Consider the following 22492-nt stretch of genomic DNA (forward strand, 5'->3'; position numbering starts at 1 on the left):
AATAATGAGAAGTGTGTATGTATGTATGTATGTGTGTGTGTGTAAGTGTATTTAGTTGTTTTTTAAAAATCCACTTCTAAGCAACTAATAAACTGTGGTCACTATTAAGTCCAGTCAAGAAGGCTGGGTATAGAGATTATTGGTGTGTACTTTAACGCAATGCCTATCTTAAAACATTGGTGAGGGCCAGCCCCGTGGCTTAGCGGTTAAGTGCGCGCGCTCCGCTACTGGTGGCCCGGGTTCGGATCCCGGGCGCGCACCGATGCACCGCTTCTCCGGCCATGCTGAAGCCGCGTCCCACACACAGCAACTAGAAGGATGTGCAACTATGACATACAACTATCTACTGGGGCTTTGGGGAAAAAAAAAAAGGAGGAAGATTGGCAATAGATGTTAGCTCAGAGCCGGTCTTCCTCAGCAAAAAGAGGAGGATTAGCACGGGTGTTAGCTCAGGGCTGATCTTCCTCACAAAAAGAAAAAAAAAAACATTGGTGAGACTATGCACCTCATGGGGCTTTGATTGTCCAATGCAAGTTTTTTCCTTTAATGAAAACCAAGCCAACTAAACGAAACTCAAACCTCCTAATTTGGCTCACTCTGGCATTGGCTTGATGGGGGAAAAATCGTGTCAATATTTTTAAAATGCATAATATAGACTAACATTCCTTAGTTTGTATGTCTGCTTAATGGATATGAAGTGCTATCTCGAGTGAGTGCATATGGACTGGAAGATTATGAGATAAAGTGCATATGCCAGTCTTTCCTGGATCAAATGTAACAAAAGGCAAACATGCTGTGAAATGTCTGCAACAAGGACACTGTTGATAAAATTTGTTGCAGCCCCCAGAGCTCAGAACATGGGAAAACAGGTTACCTAAAAAATCTGCACTGACCCATTCGTAATCTTAGGAAGGGTTTAAACTGACTCCAAACCCTTCCCATGGGGACAAAAACAAGGCAGCCAAAAGGGAAGGAAAAGGACAATAGAGAAATAGTTCAAGTTTTGTGATTTCCAAAATCAAATCAATTCAAAATCCTTTAATATGTATAGAATAGAATCAACTATTTGTTTTTCTTTGGAAAAACATCCTCTGTTTGAGCCTTTCTCTTCTGCCATTAAGCTACTGATAAAGCTTGCCAATGGAATAAGGAAGCATTAAATAAACGCCTATTTTTTCTAAAAGCCGTCAACTCTACTGAAATCAAAGGCTTAATCCCACATACTGCAAACCTATCCTAAACCACTTCAAAAAGGACCTTAGGCACACCCAGCCCCTCTGTCCTAAGAATGGGTAAATTAGCAAAATGCACAAGAGACAGCATTTCCCGCCATCAGTCTCTCGAAGTGATGTTAAAGCTGGTGTGCCCTGATCCCTGTGAGGGTCAGGCAATGCCCACTTTCAACTTGAGCTTTCAGGAGAAGCAGTTGCTATCTAAATTTCTATAGGATAATAGCTTCTGCAATTTGAGTTTACTATTTAACATGACTTACACTGGAGTCAGTTGGGCTCCTCTGGACTGTACATAAACCAATCACTACCCAAGGGTACACTTTACAGAGAACAAAATAGTCGTATATCTAGTGTGAGGATCAGCTTGCTTTCATTATTTCTTCATACCCAATACACTCATAATCCAGGTTAAAATAACAAAGACAAAAATAACTACGAGAGATTGTTGGATTGCTAGTAACAACCATTTCCCCTTCTTCCTCAGTTTCAATGCCTGGGTTCAACAACAAATATTTATCAGTCCAAACAGTCTCATCAGCCTTTCATATCTGATGAGTGGTTTCCAAATTCATGCATTTACAGATATGTTATCCCATGCAGGGTAAGAGTAAAGATCTGGCAACTATTTATTTAATTTGATTGGGTGAGGCAGTTAAAGCAGATTTCTCTTGCCCAAAAATTTACATGAAAGGAATGAGTTATCTAGGTTGATGGTCTAGATGGGCCAAGTTAAATATATCATTGACAAAACTTTCACTCTATGGAGGAGTAAAGACCCAATAAGTCTTTGCCATTCAATAGAAAACAACAGTCATGTATTACTTATAGCTAGATATAACATCAAAATGGCACTAGAGAAGTAATTTTTGGCATATAGTGGTGGAGGGCACGGTGCCAGTCTAAATCTGATGCTTTTGCTTTTAGTTTTTATTCTCATCATGCCAAAGACTATCCAGTTGGAATCTCAATTATTCAGGAAACCAACCTACTGTAAGTGATATACATACAAAAATAAAACAAGCATCCTGAAGGTACTGAGTTATAAGGTTTTGTACAAATCATAAATTCTTTAAATAAATAATTCTCTAAATTGTTTTTATTTGCTAGAAGACTGGCTTTTGGTAAGGAGCAACATCTAACACCTTGATGAAGTACTTAAGAATGGGAGATAAATTCCACTGATAATTACAATTTCAAGTGTGATAATCAGTTGTATTTTTTCCACCACAGTAAAACGTACAAGTGAAGTAAAAGAGAAAAGGTGATATGGATTATATTCCACTGCTCACAGCTCTTGACACAGTCTCAGACATCTATGACAAGTAGTTGGGTTGAAATATTCAAAGGAAAGACCTTGGCAGAAAAGGTCACCCACTGTTACTTGAATCTTGGGAGTCACAACACAGTGACTGGACGAAGTTGTTCCAATTGGTTTTCCAATGCAATCCGTTCTTGATGAACCTCCTGAATTGTACAAAACAGAGAGAAAACAAAAAAGCAAAGGGGTCATTTCCTGGGTTCATCCCTACTTCATTAGATAGGAAAAAGAAATTTACAACTGGACCCACAAATACTTAAGTGCCATATGACTCAAGGACAAGTGGACTCTGGAAGGCATCATATTTAAAGCTGGTGACGAGACAAAGCAGGCTTCACAATCTGTAACCTCTCAACTCCTTTCTGAAGATGATGAAATGAAACTGACTGACCTCCCCATCCCTGCCTTAATCTCACTCTCAGTTTTCACAGGATCAGTGGCCAGCAGAGAATACGTTTAAAATTAAAAGACTGATTGGGAGGGAGCAGAAAAGCAAAAGCAGACTCCTAATACTGAGAGGTGAGCCATCTGGGCTAAATTTCTAGTTGCAATCTCTCATTTCTAATCCAGCACCATACTCAGTGAGGTCTGAGGGAGAAAGTGTACCGGTCATCCCTCCACCAAAGTCGCATCGAGGCTCCTGCACAAAATATGGCTTAAGGTGTGACTTCTTGGCTAAAAGCAGAAAAGAGGATCAGCAATCTGCTATTTGGGACTTCAAATTTGCAGCCCTAAAACAGATTTATTGGTATGGAGAAAGGGGGGACACATAAAGGCATTCTTAAGTAGAATCAGTCAAGGTGGGAAAAAATTCTGCATAAAGGCTCAATTCTGAGATGTCCCAGAAGAGCGAACATGCTAATAGTCAGCGTAGAACTCAATAAGCATATATTCACCCATCCCCACTACCCACCCATCCAACAGTCTTTGAGTATCTATCTACTATGAGCCAGATTCTGCTCTAGGTGTGATGGTACCAGCAAAGAACAGACAGATCAGACCAATGCCCTCAGAGGGTTTATACTCAAACGGCTAGAGAAAGACAAAGTTAAAGAACAAGATACTTTCAGAAGGAAATCAATAAGACGATGCAATAGAGAGTAATGGGGAATCTGGGAGAAAGGTGCAGAGGGTGGTCAGGGAAGGCTTCTCAGAGGTGATGCTATTTGAGCAGAGACTTAAGTGAAGTGAGGGGTGAGCCATGTGACGATATGGGGGAAGGATATTCAGGGAGACAAAATGGCAACTGCAAAGGGCCCAAAGGAGGAAATGAGCTTGGTGTGTTTGATGAACAAAAAGGCGTATGTGACCAGAGCAGAGGGAGCAAGGAAGACATTGGCAGGAGTTGAAGTCAGAGTTACACGGGGACCTTGGGGACAGAGGGAGTATAGACGCCATTCAAAGTGCAGGGGAACAGCACTGAGGGCTTTGAATCAGGGAAGGCACATGGCCTAATTCAGAATTCAAAATTTTCACTCTGGCTACTGTGTAGACAGTGGATTGTAGCAGGGCAAGAGTGCAAGCAGGGAGCAGTTGGGAGGTTACTGCATAGACCCAGGTGAGAAATAAAAATGGCTTAGATCAGGGTAGCAGCCATAATAGAGAGAAGTGGATGGATTCTGGATATATTTTGAATCTAGAACTGATAGGACTTGCTGATGAAGTTGATGTAGGAAAGAAGGAAGGGGATTTTGGACTGAGCAAGTGGGTGGCTGGTATTAATTGAGTATAAGAAGACTGGACGAGAAATAGGCATTTCAAGGAGAGGGTTGGGAACTGAGCATCTGAGATGTGTATTTGATATATTAGGAGAAAAAGTTGAGTAAGCAGTTGTAAATGCATGTCGAGAGCTCCAGGGGAAAGAGAAGTAGGGCTTGAGAAATAAATTTATGATCACCAGGCTATAGATGGTCTCCAAAGCCATGGGACTGTATAACATGGTCTAGCAAAAGAATATAGATAGAGGTTGCAAGTAAAGATGGAACTCAACATACGTACCATACTCATTCCCTACCAGAACTCCACTAAAACAATAAAAAAATTTTTTTAAGTTATAGACACACAAGTAGAGGGAAAACAAAAGGGAAGAGGTGATAGCAATAAAATTTGTAACCTGGAAAGCAAACTGATGAATAGTAAATGACTTAGCAAATCCAAGAAAAATAAATGTAGGGATTCTACCAGTTGCTGAGTAGGTCTCTTCCAATTATGCATTACGGAACTGAGGAAATAACCACAGGGTGGATTCTCACACTGGACCCACTGTGAGATGGACATGAGCTACAACTCCACTGATCCCCTGACCTCCATAAGCTCCTACTCTGACTGGTGGATCACAGTGACGTTTTGAGTTTCCTGGAATTAGTGTCAGTTCAGAGCCAGTGGCTAGTAATCTCCCCCAAATCTGATTAGTTCCCTTTCCCCACTGCACAGACCCTGTTAAATGGCCACAGGTCCCTTTGGAAAAGTCTTGGAGAAAGATTAACAGTATAAATTTTTGGCTGCATAATGGGGTCTTTTCGTAAGGTGACCCCGATGCCCCTTTATTGAAGGGGCTCTGCATCTATAAACTGACTTAGTGTGGGAACTGATTGAGAGGCCATGACTAGAGCTCTGTTTTGATGATTCTTCAGACTTCTGTTCACTAGACCTAGAACTTTTTCACTCATACAGATCAAGTAAAGAAAACTGAATCGCAAGCTAAGCATAGGCATAAAACAAGAAGCCATCTGATTTTACATGGAAGAATCCCTGAAAGACTCAAATTGGCAGCACCAGATACCTATGAAAGTGGGAGTGAAAGAGGGGAGGGGATTGGCTAAAATAAGTGTTGGTTGAAAATCTGCTTCAGAAGCAATTAGATCCCCAGATCCTTCCTGTCACCAGGGTGGAACACTAAAGATTTATTCCCTGAAAAGGTAAAACAGAAGGCCTCTCAATTGGCAATACCCAGACACAGTTAAGGACAAGATACTGGACTGGAAATAGGGGGATTAAATGAGCATCTTGGGTGCTGAGACCCACAGCCCTCTCCCTCCACTGAACCAAGTCTTTCCCTCGTGCAGGAGACAAAAAGAGTCCCCTCCCTGGGGACTTCAACCAGACCAAGAGGAAAGATCCAATGATACAGCCTTCGGGGCTTCCCCAACTATACAGCCCAGCCAGACTGCTGAAGAGTGAAGCTCAAAGTTGACAAGCCCCACAACATGCTATGAACTTCCAATTAGTGTTCTCATCCTCCTCTTAAACATAAGCAAAGGACCAATAAATATTGAAGGAAAGCATCTAATGAGAAATATATACAACAAAATAAAAAAGCAAGTATTCAGGAAGAAGAAAAACACTACCATCAAGAGACGATATTACAACAATGAAACAAGAATAGGATACCATCAAAAGAAAACAGAGAACAAAAAATAAACTCGTGGTTATTAAACTATAGGAGATTTAGAATTTAGAATTAAGTCTCCAGAAATAGACAAAAAGATGAAAATAAAGAAGAGAAGGAAAGAAGAGGAAAGAAAGAAAATGAGAAAATATGAGAAAATTAGAGAACTAAGCTAAGAGGTCCAATGTCTGAAAAATATCAGCAAGGGAGAACAAGGAAAATGGGGCGGGGGGAATAATTAACAACAACAAAAATCAAGAAAACTCACAGAACTGAAGAACATGGGTTTCCAAATCAAAAGGATTTACCAAGTATAAAGAACAATGGATGCGGGCTGGCCCGTGGCTTAGCGGTTAAGTGTGTGCACTCTGCTACTGGCGGCCTGGGTTCGGTTCCCGCGGCGCACCGACGCACCGACGCACCGCTCCTCCGGCCATGCTGAGGCCGCGTCCCACATACAGCAACTAGAAGGAGGTGCAACTATGACATACAACTATCTACTGGGGCTTTGGGGAAAAAAAGGCGGAGGATTGGCAATAGATGTTAGCTCAGAGCTGGTCTTCCTCAGCAAAAAGAGGAGGATTAGCACGGATGTTAGCTCAGGGCTGATCTTCCTCACAAAAAAAATAAAAATAAAAAAGAACAATGGATGAAACTGACCGACACCAAAGCAGAGAGAGAGGACAGAAAAATCAAAACCAAACAAAATACAGAATAAAAACAAGGTCACATACAAAGATTCATAAAATAGAATGAAGTCTGACTTTTAAAAAATAATTCTATTTTTTATTATCATATGGTAAAACTGACTACTTTTTTCTTTTAGTGAGCAGTTCTATAAATTTTAACACACGTATAGATTTCTGTAACTACCACCACAAAGAGAGTACATTACGGTTCCAACAACCAAAAAGCTCCCTGGTACTACTCATTATATAAACCCTCACCTCATGCATAACCCCTGACAACCACCAGCCTGTTTTCCAGCACTATAGTTTTGCCTTTTCAAGAATGTCAAATAAAAGGAATCATGCAGTTCACAACCTTTTGACACCAGCTTGTCTCACTCAGCATAATGTCTTTTTTTATAATTTTATTTTATTTATTTTTTCCCCCAAAGCCCCAGTAGATAGTTGTATGTCATGGCTGCACATCCTCCTAGTTGCTGTATGTGGGACACAGCCTCAGCATGGCCGGAGAAGCGGTGCGTCGGTGCGCACCGGGATCCGAACCCGGGCCGCCAGCAGCGGAGCACACGCACTTAACCGCTAAGCCATGGGGCCGGCCCCATAATGTCTTTGAGGTTCATCCAAGTTGTTGTGCATATCATTCTTTTTTACTACTGAGTACTATTCCATTGTGTGAATGTACCACAGTTTATCCATTCACCCTTTAAAGAACATCTGGATTGTTTTCCAGTTTGGGATATCACTGCTGGGTCACATAGTGGGTATATGTATAAATTCATAAGCAACTGCCAGTTTTTCAGAGTGGGGTACCATTTTGCATTCCCACCACCAATGTATGAGTGTTCTGGTTGCCAGCTGGTGTTGTCACTATTTTCCGTTTTAGCAATTCTAATATGTGTGTAGTGGCATGTGATCATGGTTTTAATTTGCATTTCCCTAATGGCTAATGATGTTGGTATCTTCTCACATGTTTGTCATCCTTATAGCCTCTTTGGTGAAGTATCTGTTCAAGTCCTTTGCCCATTTTTAAGTCAAATTGTTTGAGTTTTGAGAATTCTTATTATTGAGTTTTGAGAGTTCTTTATATAATCTGGATACAAGTCCTCTGTCAAATATGTGGGCTGCAAATATTTTCTCCCAGTGTGTAGCTTGTCTCTTAATTCTCTTGACAGTGTTTTAGGCAGAGCAAAAGTTTTTAATTTTGATGAATTCCAATTTATTGATTTTTTTTCTGTTATAGATTGTGCTTTTCGTGTCATTTCTAACCCCAGGTCATGAAAATTTTTTCCTAGGTTTTCTTCTAAAAGTTTTACACCTTTATGTTTTACATTTGCATCTATGAACCATTTCAAGTTAATCTTTTTATATAGGGTGTGTGGTAAGGTGTGAGGTGACCAAGGTTCATTTTTTTACATATGGATAACCAATTATTACAAACCAATTTGTTGAAAAGACTATCCTTTCTCAATGAATTGATTTTGGACCTTTGTCAAAGGTCGAATGGCTCTATTCATGTGGTCTACTTCAGGACTCTCTATTCTGCGCCAATTATCTATGCATCAATCCCTCCACCAATATCATACTGTCTTGATTACTAAAGCTTGATACTAAAGTGATTCTTCCAACTTTGTTCTTCATTTTCAAATTTGTTTTAGCTATCCCAGTTCCTTGGCCCTTACATATAAATTATCAAATTAGCTGGTCTATATCTACAAATAATCCTGCAGGGATTTTGATTGTTATCGCAATGAATCTATAGATCACTTTGGAGAAAAATGACATCACTGCTATGTTGAGTCTTCCAATACATGAACAGCATATGTCTCTCCATTTATTTAGATCTTCTTGGATTTCTCTTAGCAGCTCTTTGTAGTCTCAGTTCAGTACAGATCCTGTGTGTTCTGATGAATGTATATCTAAGTATTTCATGTGGAGGAGGAAGCAAGATATTATGAATTGTATTGTTTTTCAAATTTCCATTACCAATTGTTCATTGCTTGTACATAGGAATATGACTGTTTTTGTGTGTTGACCTTCTATTCTGCAACCTGCCTAAACTCAGAACATAAAATTTTAAAAAATAATGCAATTTTCAATAGTGTCACAAAAAGAAACTGGGACTAAATTTAACAAAAGACATGTAATACTTGCACACTGAGAACTACAGAGGAATTTTACAAGATCTAAATAATTGAAGAGATGTACTCTGCTCACAGATTGGCAGACTCAACATTGTTTAGATGCCAATTCTCCTTAAACAGATCTATAGATTGTCTTGACATGAGTACAGCCATGTTTGGCCGCTCCATTGACCTACAGCCACCAGCACACAAAGAAATATAAAGCTGCTTTCTGTGTGGCAGGAACTGGCCCCTCTCGCACAGAGATAGTTGCAATTTGTAAAACTTTCAAGGTCCTTTGGGCGTTGCAGTCCAGGGCAGACTGGCCATCTATGCTGGGCTGGGATGGTAACCAGGGAAAACAAGGCACGTACACAACTGCCGGGCTGGGACGATAGCCAGGAGGCTCAGTGCATGTATGCCACTGATAACCATTTGTGCATGGGAACACTGAATGCTTGCTCTGTAAATTCTGTAACTGTTTACTCTGGAAACTGCTGATGCTATATAAACTGCTGGAGATTGAGGCCTGGTGAGAGTCTCACCTGTGGAGGGGACGCCCAGCCCAGGACCTCTGATGATCGGATTCCCGCCCAGCCGTGTCAATTGAAGGGATTCTCCCCAGCAGTAGGGCATGGATGTTGTGAGTAACCGATCTGATGTGTTCTCTTTTCAGTCAACCTGGTGTTTCTCTTTCCAGTTGATTTGTGTCATTTCCCTTCAGTCAATGTGGATGTTTTCCCTTTCCAGTCGAGCTGATGCTTTTCCCTCTCATTATATGATCTATTCGAATCTACTGCTATCTCAGTTGATGTGGATGTTTTCCCTTTCCAGTCGAGCTGATGTTTTTCCCTCTTAATATTTGACCTATTCGGATCTGTTTGCGGACTATTGCCTTTACTATCCTCTATATAATAAAACATACCTTCAGTCCATTTGTTTGGAGTGGCAAGTTTCTTTTACGTCTCTGATGGAATCCCCCAAACCTCTCATAACATAGATTCAATGCAAATCCAATCATAATCCTAGCAGCCTATTTTGTAGCAAATGACTCACCAATTCTAAAATTCATATGAAACAAAGGGCCCAAAATATCCAAAATAATCTTGAAAAATAAAAACAGGTTGAAAAATTTATACTACCTGACTTATGGACTTACTATAAAGCAACAGTAATCGGGACTGTGTGGCACTGGTATAAAGATCAATGAATAGACTAATAGAACAGAATAAGAACCCAGAAATAAATCTACAGTTACATGGTCATTAGATTTTTGACAAGGGCACCAAAGTAATCCAAGGAGGAAAAGAAATTCTTTTCAACAAATGGTGCTAGATTAATGAGATATTGATAACAGAAAAAATAAACCTTGACGTTAATCTCACACCATACACAAAACTTACTTCAAGACAGATCATAGACACTGGTGTAGCCACTATGGAAAACACTGTGGAAATTCATTGAAAAATTAAAAATAGAACTACAGGTGTGACATCAGCATGATGGCTGAATCAGACGTCCTTCATTCATGTTTCCCTGTCAACAACAACAATTTGGCATCCACTTATGGACAAAGTGCCTTTGGGATCTTTGGGATCCAGCACTAGACACCAAGGGACCCACGTGGAATCTCACCCAGCCGGGCGTTAGGTAACAGGCACACAGACCTCAGTTCCAGCTCTGGACCCTGCAACGGCCCATGAACCAGCTCTGGCCCCTCTCAGCTGCAGTCCAGGAGCCCCTGGAAAACTGTTTTAGACAATCACCCACAGATGAAAGAGCCTTTGTGGAAGTCCAGGTTTCCAGCAGAGAAGTTCCAGCACAACACTGGAGCAAAAAAACACGAGTTTGGATGCACTGGAGTGGGTAAGAGAAACTGATTGACTTTACTTGCATCACCTTCTCCCAAAGCAGCATATCACCCTCCCCCAAAGCAGCACAGCCTAGGGCCAAGAGAGATCTCCTCAGCCCATGATTTCTCCCATGGGGGAAGTGAGAGTGTGTAAGTGAGCACCCGGCTTCCCCAGCTGTGTGAGACACTGCAAAAGAGGCTCATTTCTCTCTTGCTCCATCCAGAGTACTGAATTGTGAACTGCATGACTGGGGGGCAAGAAGAGGCTGGGAGAGTGGCAGATTATGCCACACTTTAATGCCCTCTCAAAGGGCATTAAAGGAACATGGATCCTACTAAATGCATTGTGGGACTCCATCAAGAGTCCCACCTAGGAGTCTCTGGGGATCCTCCAACTGGCCATGGGGCACTCTCAATGCTCCACAGGCTTTACTCACATACACACCCACCCTGTGCCCAGCTCCCTGTTCACAATCCCAACAGTGGCCACAAGAGTGAGTTTGGCAGATGGCTAGTGAGCACATGCAGAAAGCCTGTGCTGGCCCAAATCTGTGGGCCAGGAAGAGACTATAAATTTGAGCTCTAGTGCCACCTTTGGGAAAACAAAAAGGAGGCTGTGAGCACTTGGCCTGGTGTTTTGCAGGATCAGAAGGCATACAAGCTTAAGAATTTTGCTGCAGAGGGAGCAAGAAACGTTAAGCAAGTGTATCCACAGAAGATCTGAGAAAGCCTCAGAATCCCTAGCAGGGCTGATGGAAGGTATTTTTCTCCTGAAGGCTGTTAATAAAGACTGGAGGAGGTGACCGATACTTCAAATATGAAGACAGCAATGCAAAACTTCAAGGACATGAAAAATCAAGGAAACAATGACATCACAAAAGAACCACAATAATCTTCCAGTAACCAATCCCAAAGATATGGAGATCTACAATTTACCTGATAAATTTAAAAATAGCTGTTTCAAGGAAATTCAATGAGCTACAAGAAAACACAGAAAGACAAGTCAACAAAATCAGGAAAACTACACTATATGAAAAAAATGAGAACTTTAACAGAACTTTAAGAGATAGAAATCATAAAAAAAAGAACCAAACAGAAATTCTACAGCTGAAGAATACAATGAATGAAATGGAAAATGCAACAGAGAGCATCAACATCAGAACAGATCAAGCAAAAGAAAGAATCTGTGAGATAGAAGACAGGAACTTTGAAATTATCCAGCCAGAGGAGAACAAAGAAAAAAAGAATTAAAAAGAGTGAAGAAAGCCTACATCATCTATGGTATACCATCAAAAGAAATAATTTGTGGATTATTGGAGTTCCAGAAGTTTAGGAGAGAGAGAAGAGAGCAGAGAGCTTATTTAAAGAAATAATAGCTGAGAACTTCCCAAATCTGGGCAGAGATATGGATATCAAAATTTATGAAGCTCATGGATCACCAAGCAAACTCAACTTAAAGAGATCCTCTTCAAGACTCATTATAATAAAACTGTCAAAAATCAAAGACAAAGACAATCTTAAAAGCAGAAAGAGAAAAGAAGCTTATAATGTACAAGGGAACCTTCATAAGGCTATCAGCAGATTTCTCAGCAGGCACCTTACAGGTCAGGAGAGAGTGGGATGATACATTCAAAGTCCTGAAAGAAAAAAACTGCCAACCAAGAATATTCTATTCAGCAAAGTTCTCCTGTGGAAATGAAGGCAAGAAAAAACGTTTTTCAAACAAAAGGTGAGACAGTCCATTACCACTAGACTTGCCTTACAAGAAATGCAAAAAGGAGTTCTTCAAGCTAAAATGAAAGGATGTTAACTAGTAACATAAAAACATATGAAAACATACAAAACACTGGTGAAGTAAGTACATAGTCAAATTCAGAATACTCTAAAACTGTAATGTGGTAGTATGTTAACCATTTAACCCTAGTGTAAAGGTTAAAAGACAAGAGTGCTAAAAATAACTATAGCTACAATAATTTGTTAATGAATATACAATACAGAAAGAGGTAAAATATAACATCAAAAACAAAAAAGGAGAGAGTAAAAAGGTAGAGTTTTTATATGCAATGGAAGTTATCAGCATAAAATAGACGATTATAGCTATATGATGTTTTATGTAAGCCTCATGGTAACCATAAAACAAACCCTACAGTAGATTCACAAAAGATAAAGAGAAGGGAATCAAAGCATACCACTATATAAAATCATCAATTCACAATGGAAGATAGCAAGATAGGGAGAAAGGAACAAGGGAACTACCAAACAGCCAGAAAACAATAAGATGGCATTAGTAAGTCCTTACCCATCAATAATTACTCTAACTGTAAACAGACTGAATTCTCCAAACAAAAGACATAGTGTAGCTAAAAAACAAGACCCAACTATATGTTGCCTACAAGAGACTCACTTCAGTTTTAAGGACACACATAGGCTCAAAGTGAAGGGATGGAAAAGATATTCCATGAAAGTAGACACCAAAAGAGAACAGGAGTGGGAATGTAAATTTGTACAGCCACTATGGAAAACAGTATGGAGGCTCTTCAAAATTAGAAAAAGAACTACCATATGATCCAGCAATCCCATTTCTAGGTATATATCCAAAGGAATTGAAATCAGTATCTCAAAGAGATATCTGTACTCCCATGTTCACTGCAGCATTATTCACAACAGCCAAGACATGGAAGCAACATAAATGTCCATTGATGGACAAATGGATAAAGAAAATGTACATACATGCAATGGAATATTATTCAGCCCTAAAAAAAAAAGAAAGAAATCCTGCCATCTGCAACAACATGGATGAACCTGGAGGACATTGTGCTACGGGAAATAAGCCAGACACAGAAGGAGAAACACTACATGACAACACTTATATGAGAACCAAGAGAAATGAGAAGATATTTCCACACAAAGACTTATTCAAGAATGTAGTTTTATTCAAAATAGCCAAAGACTGGAAATAGCTCAGGTGTCCATTAATAGAACTGATAACCAAACTGTGGCATATTCACTCAATGGAATACTACTCGGCAATAAAAAGGAACAGATTACTGACAGGTGCAACAATATAAATGAATCTCAAAAACATAATAATAGGTGCAAGAAGAAAAATACATGTTTGAGGACACCATTTACATAAAGTTATAGAATAGGCAACGCTACGGCATAAAAAATTTAGAATGGTGGTTACCTCTGTGTGAGTGGGGCAGGAACTGACTGGGAAGGAGCATGAGGAAGCTTCCTGGGGTGATGGTAATGTTCTATATCTTGATAGGGGTTTGGGTTCCATAAGTACATGCTTTTGTTAAAAACTCAGCAAATGTACACTTAAGATTTGTGCTTTTGGGGGCCAGCCCAGTGGCATAATGGTTGTCTGCACATTCTGCTTTGGCAGCCCTGGGTTCGCCGGTTCGGATCCTGTGTGCAGATCTGCTCACCACTCATCAAGCCATGCTAAGGTGGCATCCCACATAGAAGAGCTACAAGTGTACAACTATGATAATATAACGATGTACTGGGGCTTTGGGGAGAAAAAAGAAAAAAAAAGAGGACGGTTGGCAACAGATGTTAGCACAGGGCCAATCTTCCTCAAAAAAAAAAAATTGTGCTTTCATTGTATATAAAATTTACATCATAAGAAAACTTGTAAAAATACTGAACTCTAGCTAATGATATGCAAGTTAAAATATTTAGGGGACGAGTACAGATGTCTGCAATTTACTCAAAAATATGTTAAAAATAAGATGGACTGATGGATAGATAGAGGGATAGATATGTGATAAAACAAGTATAGCAAAATGTTAAGGGTAGAGCCAAAGTGGTTGCTATAAAAGTATTTACTCTATGATTCTTTCAAATTTCTTGTATGTTTGAAAATGTTCATAATAAAATATTGTGGCAAAAGGCGGGATAATAAAAATCAAAGAAAGAAGAGACAGCAGAGAATGTTAAGGAGGAAGCACCAGTGAATTAGAAGGGAAACGAGCAGTCTGATATACCAAAAGTCAGTGAGAAAAGCAACTTCAGAAGAGGGAATGGTCAATTGTGCAGACTTCTTCTGAAAATTCAAATAACATTAGAACAGGCCCATTGGATTTGGCTGTAAAAGAAGTGTGAGTGGAGGAGAGTGAAGCCACACTGAAGTAGAGGGAGAGAAAACTGTTGGTGAGAAAGTAGAGACAATAAATGAAAACAACTCCTAAGAAACTTGGCTGTGAAGGAGACCCAGAGAGACGGGGCAGCAGCTGAAGGAGGGTGGGGGTCAAGATCATGGACAATACCAGAGCGGGTTTATGTGTAGATGGGAATGATCCAGTAGAGAATCAGGTGATGTAGTGGGTAGAACTGTGTCCCCTGAAAATATATGTTTAAGTTCTAACCCCCAGTACCTATAAATGTGACCTTACATGGAAATAGGATCTTTGCGGATGTAATTTAGTTACAATGAAGTTATGCTAGATTAGGGTGGGCCCTAATCCAATGATTGGTGTCCTTATAAGAAGAGGACACAATAACAAGAGGAATTTGGACACAGACACAGACAGAACGCCATGTGACAGTGGAGGCAGAAATTGGTGTGACGCATCTACAAGCCAAGGAATACCAAGGATTGCCAGCAACTACTAGAAACTGGGAAGAAGAAAGGAAGGCTTCTCCCCTACAGCTCTCAGAAAAAGAACATGGCTCTGCTGACACCTTAATTTCAGACTTCTAGCCTCCAGAGCTGTGCGAATAGATTTCTGTTATTTTAAGCCTCCAAGTTTGTAGCACTTTGTTATGGCAGCCCTGGGAAACTAACACAGGGGAGATTAATGGTGAAGAGAAACAGGTGTTAAGGACAGGGGTGATGTCCTTGACAAGGTGATATGGAATCATTTCCAAGGTACCAGGGAGGAGCTGGCCTATCAGGGCCACCCTCCTCCACTGAAATAAGTATATTATCATTCAGGGAAGATCCAAACAATTAAGGGTTTACCCAGCAGCTTTGGACAATAAAGAATGCTTCAAACACCCTTTGTAATAGATTCTCTGTCCTTTTAACCAACACACAATATGCAGCCTACATATTATAAGTTACTGGTCTTTCTCTAAGCATACAAGAAACAACCCATGAAACTTAAATACAATGATTCTATGCCTTCCAAGAGGAGTTTGAGAACAAAGAGGCAAGTCTTACCAACAGCAATGGAACCAGGTGCTCAGACAACGGTCAAAGCAAAACAAAACAAAACAAGTAGATGAAAAGCCTGGTAACTCAAATTCAGGAAGCTCCTTACCTTGAGCTGCTGCTGGAGTTCACTGTTCAAGCGGGCCAGCACTGCGTTTGCCTCTTTATTTTTGCGGATAGCAGTTTGAATAGCCTTCTTCTGTCTGGAAGACTGTCTACAAAAAGTACAAACAGTTCAGTGAAACAGAACTTAGAGGTCTGGACCCTTGTGGGTCAGAACTCTGATTCATAAGAAGTGCTAAACTAACAAGGGGCTAATGTCACAGGGCTCCAAAAATAAAATCACATATTCACAGACAGGCAGGCACACGCTAAATGAAACAAATTTGTCGGGATGAATTATCTACACCTGAAGTAATTCCCATTTTATAACTTGAAGAAAAGCTGTAAATTGGGCCTTTTCAAACACTTTGCATCCTATTTATTCCAAGACATTTTAATATGTATTTCTTCCTGACAAAACATATTAACTGGAGTGCCTTTTTTGTGTAAGTATTAAAGCCATTTAAAAGACCTGCAGGTGGCCCCTGTGGACAAGTCTGAAGGAAAAGAAGAACATTTTCTTTAGCAAAAATCATACATTAACTTAGTCAGCCTACATAACTCTCCTTTCTTTATTATTAGGCACGAATGCCTGACTGTGTGAGTGTGCACGTGCATGTGCACACACCAGCATACATCTGTGGCACTTGAGAAATGCAGAAATGTTTTAAAACCAGTATTCCCAAATTAAGTCAACAGTAAATTCACAGAACATGTATAACTAGGGTGACCATATATCCCACTTTGCCTCTTACAGTCTCTGCTTACACTTCTTCTTTGGCTTTAATTATTTTGAGCGCTCTCTTACCCCTCAAAACTCTCCATGGTTGGAATGATAAATCAACGTGGTTGTATAACCTACAACCTTATATCCCACAGCAAGAAATACTGAACTCTCAAAGCAAAAGGAAAATTTAAGTTCCCCTATAAAAACAAACATCTTTGTAGTCACTAGGAGATGGGTTCTAGGCCAGAGCAACTGAACTGGAATGCATTGTGACCACTGTAGAGATCTGATTAATATTCGCTGAGAATATACACTATGCCGGCCACTCAGCTAATCTGTAGAAGACATACTCCCTTCCCCAACAAGTGTAGAGCTAAAGATTAACTTTTTCATCCATAAATAGGCAGGGCAGAGGCTTCAAAATCTACTTTTAAAAAGATATAGATTGGGCCAGCCCGGTGGCGTAGCAGAAGTTCATGCACTCTGCTTTGGCGGCCCAGGGTTCGCAGGTTCGGATCCCAGGCACGGACTGACATACTGCTTGTCAAGCCAGGCTGTGGTGGTGTCCCATATAAAGTAGAGGAAGATGGGCTCAGATTTTAGCCCAGGGCCAGTCTTCTTCTGCAAAAAGAGGAGGATTAGCAACGGACGTTAGCTCAGGGCTAATCTTCCTCACAAAAATAAACAAAAAAAAAGATATAGATTGGATTTCTGGTTTCAGGACAAGATAGAGTAGACACACTTCTCTCAATTCCTCCCACTAAGTACAGTTAAAACTCCAGAGGCAATACATACAACAAACATAAGATAACTCCAAAAAGTGAAGTGAAGAGGGCAAATCAGCTAGGGAACTCAGTACCCAGAGAACCACATAGCAGTGAATTCCCTGGGTTTTCTTTTTTGCTACATATATTCTATACTGGATAGTGGAGAAGATGGCAATGCATAAATGTCAATGAAGGCAGACAAAAAAAGCCTCCCCAAAATCCTACACTCTCTAGCCAAAGGACTTGGAAAGGGGCAACCTAGCAAGACAAAAATTAGACACAATATCCCTCCTGAATATATGTGAAAAATCTTTAACAAAGTATTAGCAAATAGAATTCAGCAATATATAAAAAGAATTATACACCATGACCAAGAGGAGTTTATTCCAGGGATGCAAGACTAACTCAATATTCAAAAATCAATCCATGTAATCCCCCATCTTAACAGCTGAAAGAAGAAAAAAATCACATGACCATATCAAATGATGTAGAAAAGGCACCTGATAAAACTCAACACCATTCATGATAAAAACTCAGAAAACTATGACTAGAGGTGAACATTCTCAACTTGATAAAGAAACTACAGCTAACATCAAACTTAATGAAAAACTGAATGCTTTCCCCCTAAGATTAGGAACAAGGCAAGGATTTCTATTCTTATCATTATTTTCAACATAGTGCTGGAAGTCCTAGTCAGCACAATAATGCAAGAAAAGGAAATAAACGGCACACACATTGAAAAGAAAGAAATGAAGGTGCCGGCCCAGTGGCATAGCAGTTAAGTTCACGCACTCTGCTTCAGCAGCCCAGAGTTCACGGGTTCAGATCCCAGGCGTGGACCTGCACGCCGCTCATCAAGCCATGCTGTGGTGGTGCCCCACATATAAAATAGAGGAAAATTGGCACAGATGTTAGCTCAGCAACAATCTTCCTCAAGTAAAAGAGGAAGACTGGAAACAGATGTTAGCTCTGGGTCAATCTTCCTCACACACAGAAAAAAAGAAAGAAATGAAAACTGTCCCTATTTGCAGATGATATAATGGTCTATGTAGAAAATCCCAAGGAATCTATAAAAACTCCTAGAACTAATGAGTGATTTCAGCAAGGATAGAAGTAAGTTTTCAGGACAGAGGATTAACATACCAAAATCAATAATATTTTGATATACTAACAATGAACACTTGGAAATCGAAATTAAAAATATATTATTTATAAAGACTCAAACTGAAATCCTTAGATATATCAAAACCTGTACAGAATTTACATGCTGAAAACTATACAACACTGATGAAAGAAATAAAATAGAATCTAAATAAATGGAGAAATACATCATGTTCAAGGAGTGGAAGACTCAACATAGTAAAGATGTCAACTCTCTCCAGATTGATATAAAAGTTTGACACAATTCCTGTAGGAATCTCAGCAAAATTTTCTGTAGTTAAAGACAAAATGATTCTAAAATTTATATGGAAAGACAAAAGAATTAGAATAGCTAAAACATTTTTGAAAAAGACTAACAAAGTGGGAGAAACAGGAGACATTACATAGCTATAGTATCAAGTAATTAGGTAATGAAGACTGTGTGGTACTGGCAGAGGAAAGGACACACAGATCAATGGAACAGAACAGAGAACCCAGAAATAGACTCACACTAGTATGGCCAACTTATTTCTGACAGAGGTGCAAAACAAAGTCAATGGAGACAGAATAGCCTTTTCAACAGTGCTGAAGTGTGAAGTGTAAAATTATAAAACTTTTAGAAGAAAACACAAGAGGAAATCTTCAGAACCCAGGGCTTGGTGAAGAGTTTTTAGATGTGACAACAAAAGCATGATCCATAAAAGAAAAAGAAATCAATAAGTTGGACTTCATCAAAATTTTAAAAACTTTTGCTCTGTGAAAGACTCTGTTAAGCGGATGAAAAGACAAGCTACAGACTGGGAGAAAATATTTGCAAACCACAGATCTGACAATTGATTTGTATTTAGAATATATAAAGAACTCTGAAAACTCAACAGTAAAAAAACAATTAGAAAATGGACAAAGGACATGAAGAGACATGTCACCAAAGAGAATATATGATGGCAAATACACACATGAAAAGATGTTCAACATCACTAGCCATTAGGGAAATGCAAATTAAGATCACAATGGGAAAGAACTACACACCTATTAGAACAGCTAAAATTAAAAAAAAAAGTGACAGTACCAAATGCTGGTGAGGATGTGGAGAAACTGAATCTCTCATACGTTGCTGGTGGAAATGTAAAATGGTACAGCCATTTTGGAAAACAACTTGGCAGTGTCTTTAAAAACTAAACATAACACTTAGCACATAACCCAACAATCACACTCCTGGACAGTTATCCCAGAGAAATGAAAACTTATGTACACACAGGAACCTGTACATAGATGCTCACAGCAGCTTTATCTGTAATACTCAATAACTAGACACAACAAAAATGTCTCTCAACAGGTGAATAGCTAAACAAACTGCGGTACATCCACACCATAGAACACCGCTTAGCAGTACTGATTGAGATACGTAACAACTTGGATGGATGCCAAGGGCATTTATGCCGAGTGAAAAAAGCCAAACTCAAAAGGTCACATGCTGTGTCATGCTATTTATATAACATTCTCAAAATGACAAAATTACAGAGATGGAAAACAGATCAATGGTTGCCACGGGTAAGGAATGGTGGGGAGGGGGTAGGTGCGACTTTTGTATCTTGATTACAGTGGTGGTTACAAGACTCCACACATGTGATAAAATGGCACAGAACTACACACATACACTGTCCCAATGTCAATTTCCTGGTTTTGATATTGTACTATAGTTAGGTAAAATGTAATCACTGGGAGAAACCAGGTGAAAGATACACAGGACTTCTTTGTACTATTTTTGTAATTTCCTGTGGATCTATAATTATTTCAAAATAAAGAGTTTAAAAAAAAAAGATGTTGATCAGAACTGATGCCCCTCCTTAAACTACTACTATGCAATGTGTGCCCAGCTTATAACAGTTTCCCCCTTCTCTGGGAACCTTCTCTATCCCCTTTCCCCTTCTCCACAGGAATGGGCCCCTGGCAGGCAGTTTGTCTCAAGAAACTTGCACCTCTATTTTCACACTTGAATGGATGCTGGCCCATGCTGAGCTGACCAGATTCTCTCTCCCAGGGATGTGGGTTATGACTAAGAGTTCAGTTCAGCCTGGGTCCTGCACAGTGAGCTGAAGGTGGTTGAGAATCTTCAGAGATAAAAGTGACAAAAACACTCTAAGAAAATTGAGAAGAATCAGAAGGAGCCTCAAAAGGTTTGCAATCCTCTCTTCCAATCCATTCCTGTCACGGGTTTCCAGAGTCACCCCTATATCCTTATAATAAATAATATGGTTTTGCAACCTCAAGCTTTTTATTATCTGCAACCAAAGGAGCCCTAAATAACGCAAAGATAGGACCAACCCCAGAATACCTTTCAAGGGTTCAGCAAAGGCATTTATTTAACTTGCCTCACCTTCTCAAGAGTTGCTTCTTGAGTTTGTCTCTTCAAGTTCTCCTAATATTGCTACTCACTGTTCCAGGCTGGGCTCTAACTGGCCTGGTTTCCAAGGAGGAAGATGAGGGAGTAATAGTTAAGCAGAGATTTCTTTTGCCCAGTTCTATTGTGTGTCATGCTATCTATCGATTTTGAACTGCAGCACTGTGAGACACTGTCCACTAAAGGTTTTGTGGCAGACTATCCTCCCAAACCTATTCTGTACCTTCTTGTTTTCAGAAGCATATCATCCTCAGTTTGAGCTAGGCACATGGCTATCCAACTAGAAACTACATTTCCCTGTCTCCCTTGCAGGTAGGTGAGACCATATGTTTTGGTCAAAGGAATCAGAGAGAAGTGATGTGTGTGCCACTTCTGAGCCGTGTCCTTAAAAGTAATCTGTTTTCTCTCCATTTGTTCCTTCCCCATTCTGGGGGCCTGGAACGTGAACATGTTAGTGGTGAGCCACCTTCAACCACGTGGATAAAGGCAACCCCCACAGGGATTTAGAAAAAGAAGACAAAAGATACCTGGGTTCCTGGACAGAGCTACTCTATGCTTCTGGACCACTCACCAACTCAGACTTTTACATAAGAAAGAAGTCAATTTCTATGTTATTTGAGCAACTGTCACCCGGTCTTTTTTCAAGCAGCTGAAGCAATATGTAAAAGAATATAAACTAGGGTCTCTAGATGACAAAAATCTTCTTAGTCTTCACCCTGGGCCTTGATTTCTCCCAAGGAATTCTGAGTATAGCTTCTACGAAGTGAACTTGTATTACCTTTGGTCTACTTGGAAATGGTAGGTTTTTATTAGGGATGCCAATCATCAATCCCACAGACAGTCCAATACCGCCCAACACGAGGTGAGAAGGGAAACAGAATCCCAGCCACATTACGAACGTCATGCAGGCAAGCAGACACTACCACACTTGTTGCTGGGCATGGCCTGGGGTAGTCCAGGATACCTCCTGGGGTTACAGAGAAGAGCAGAGGCCATGGAGGCTGGTAGAGGTTCAGCTATAGTACTGTTACACTACATTCTCTATCTCCAAACTGCTCAAGCCATTCTATTTTCCTAAAGTCCATTCGTAGCAGATACACAAGCTATGGGGAAAAACCAACTAAGCCAAATTATTTCTAAGAAAAACACACTTTGTCCTCATAGGCAGCTCACTGATGATGACACAATCTTAGAGCTGTTTATTACTTATAACCTGGACTTAGCAGCTCACTTGGAGAGAACACTTTATTAGTTCCTTTGCCCTGAATGGAGCAGACAATAATAATATTTGAAGGAGAATTTGTTTCTTTTGATAGGTCAGTTCTGATGTTCACTTCCGAAAGAGCTGATGACTGTTTTGCAACTAGTCTATTTTTTTAGCCTTTCTTAACCAGTGTTCTGTGAGAGAATTAAGAAAATGATTTGTGACTCTTGTCTCAATTTTCCCAAAGACAATGCATAGTAAAGACCACTCTAGATGCAAGAGAGAGGTTAACTTACTACAGACAATAGATGTCTAAGGGCATCAGAGCTTCGTTCTTTCCAGAACCCTGGTTCAGAAACGACTATACAGACTAACCATCATGTGTCTG

General features: G+C 39.9%; 1 protein-coding gene across 7 annotated transcripts in view; it reads right to left on the bottom strand.

Annotated features, from left to right (window-relative positions):
• Positions 1-361: 361 nt before the first annotated feature.
• Positions 362-22492, bottom strand: part of REPS2 (RALBP1 associated Eps domain containing 2) — a 261022-nt gene continuing 238891 nt past the window's right edge. For all 7 annotated transcript variants that reach the window (XM_087427758.1, XM_014791129.2, XM_087427756.1 and 4 more), the window contains 2 exons: positions 15873-15978; positions 362-2696 (listed from right to left, as the gene is read on the bottom strand). In XM_087427758.1, the coding sequence (XP_087283884.1) occupies positions 2628-2696; positions 15873-15978 (175 nt within the window). In that variant the 3' untranslated portion in view covers positions 362-2627. The remainder of the gene's footprint in view (positions 2697-15872; positions 15979-22492) is intronic.

This window comes from Ceratotherium simum, chromosome X, assembly GCF_057802395.1.
Source record: "Ceratotherium simum simum isolate JZ-2026a chromosome X, ASM5780239v1, whole genome shotgun sequence".
Classification (NCBI taxonomy): domain Eukaryota; kingdom Metazoa; phylum Chordata; class Mammalia; order Perissodactyla; family Rhinocerotidae; genus Ceratotherium; species Ceratotherium simum.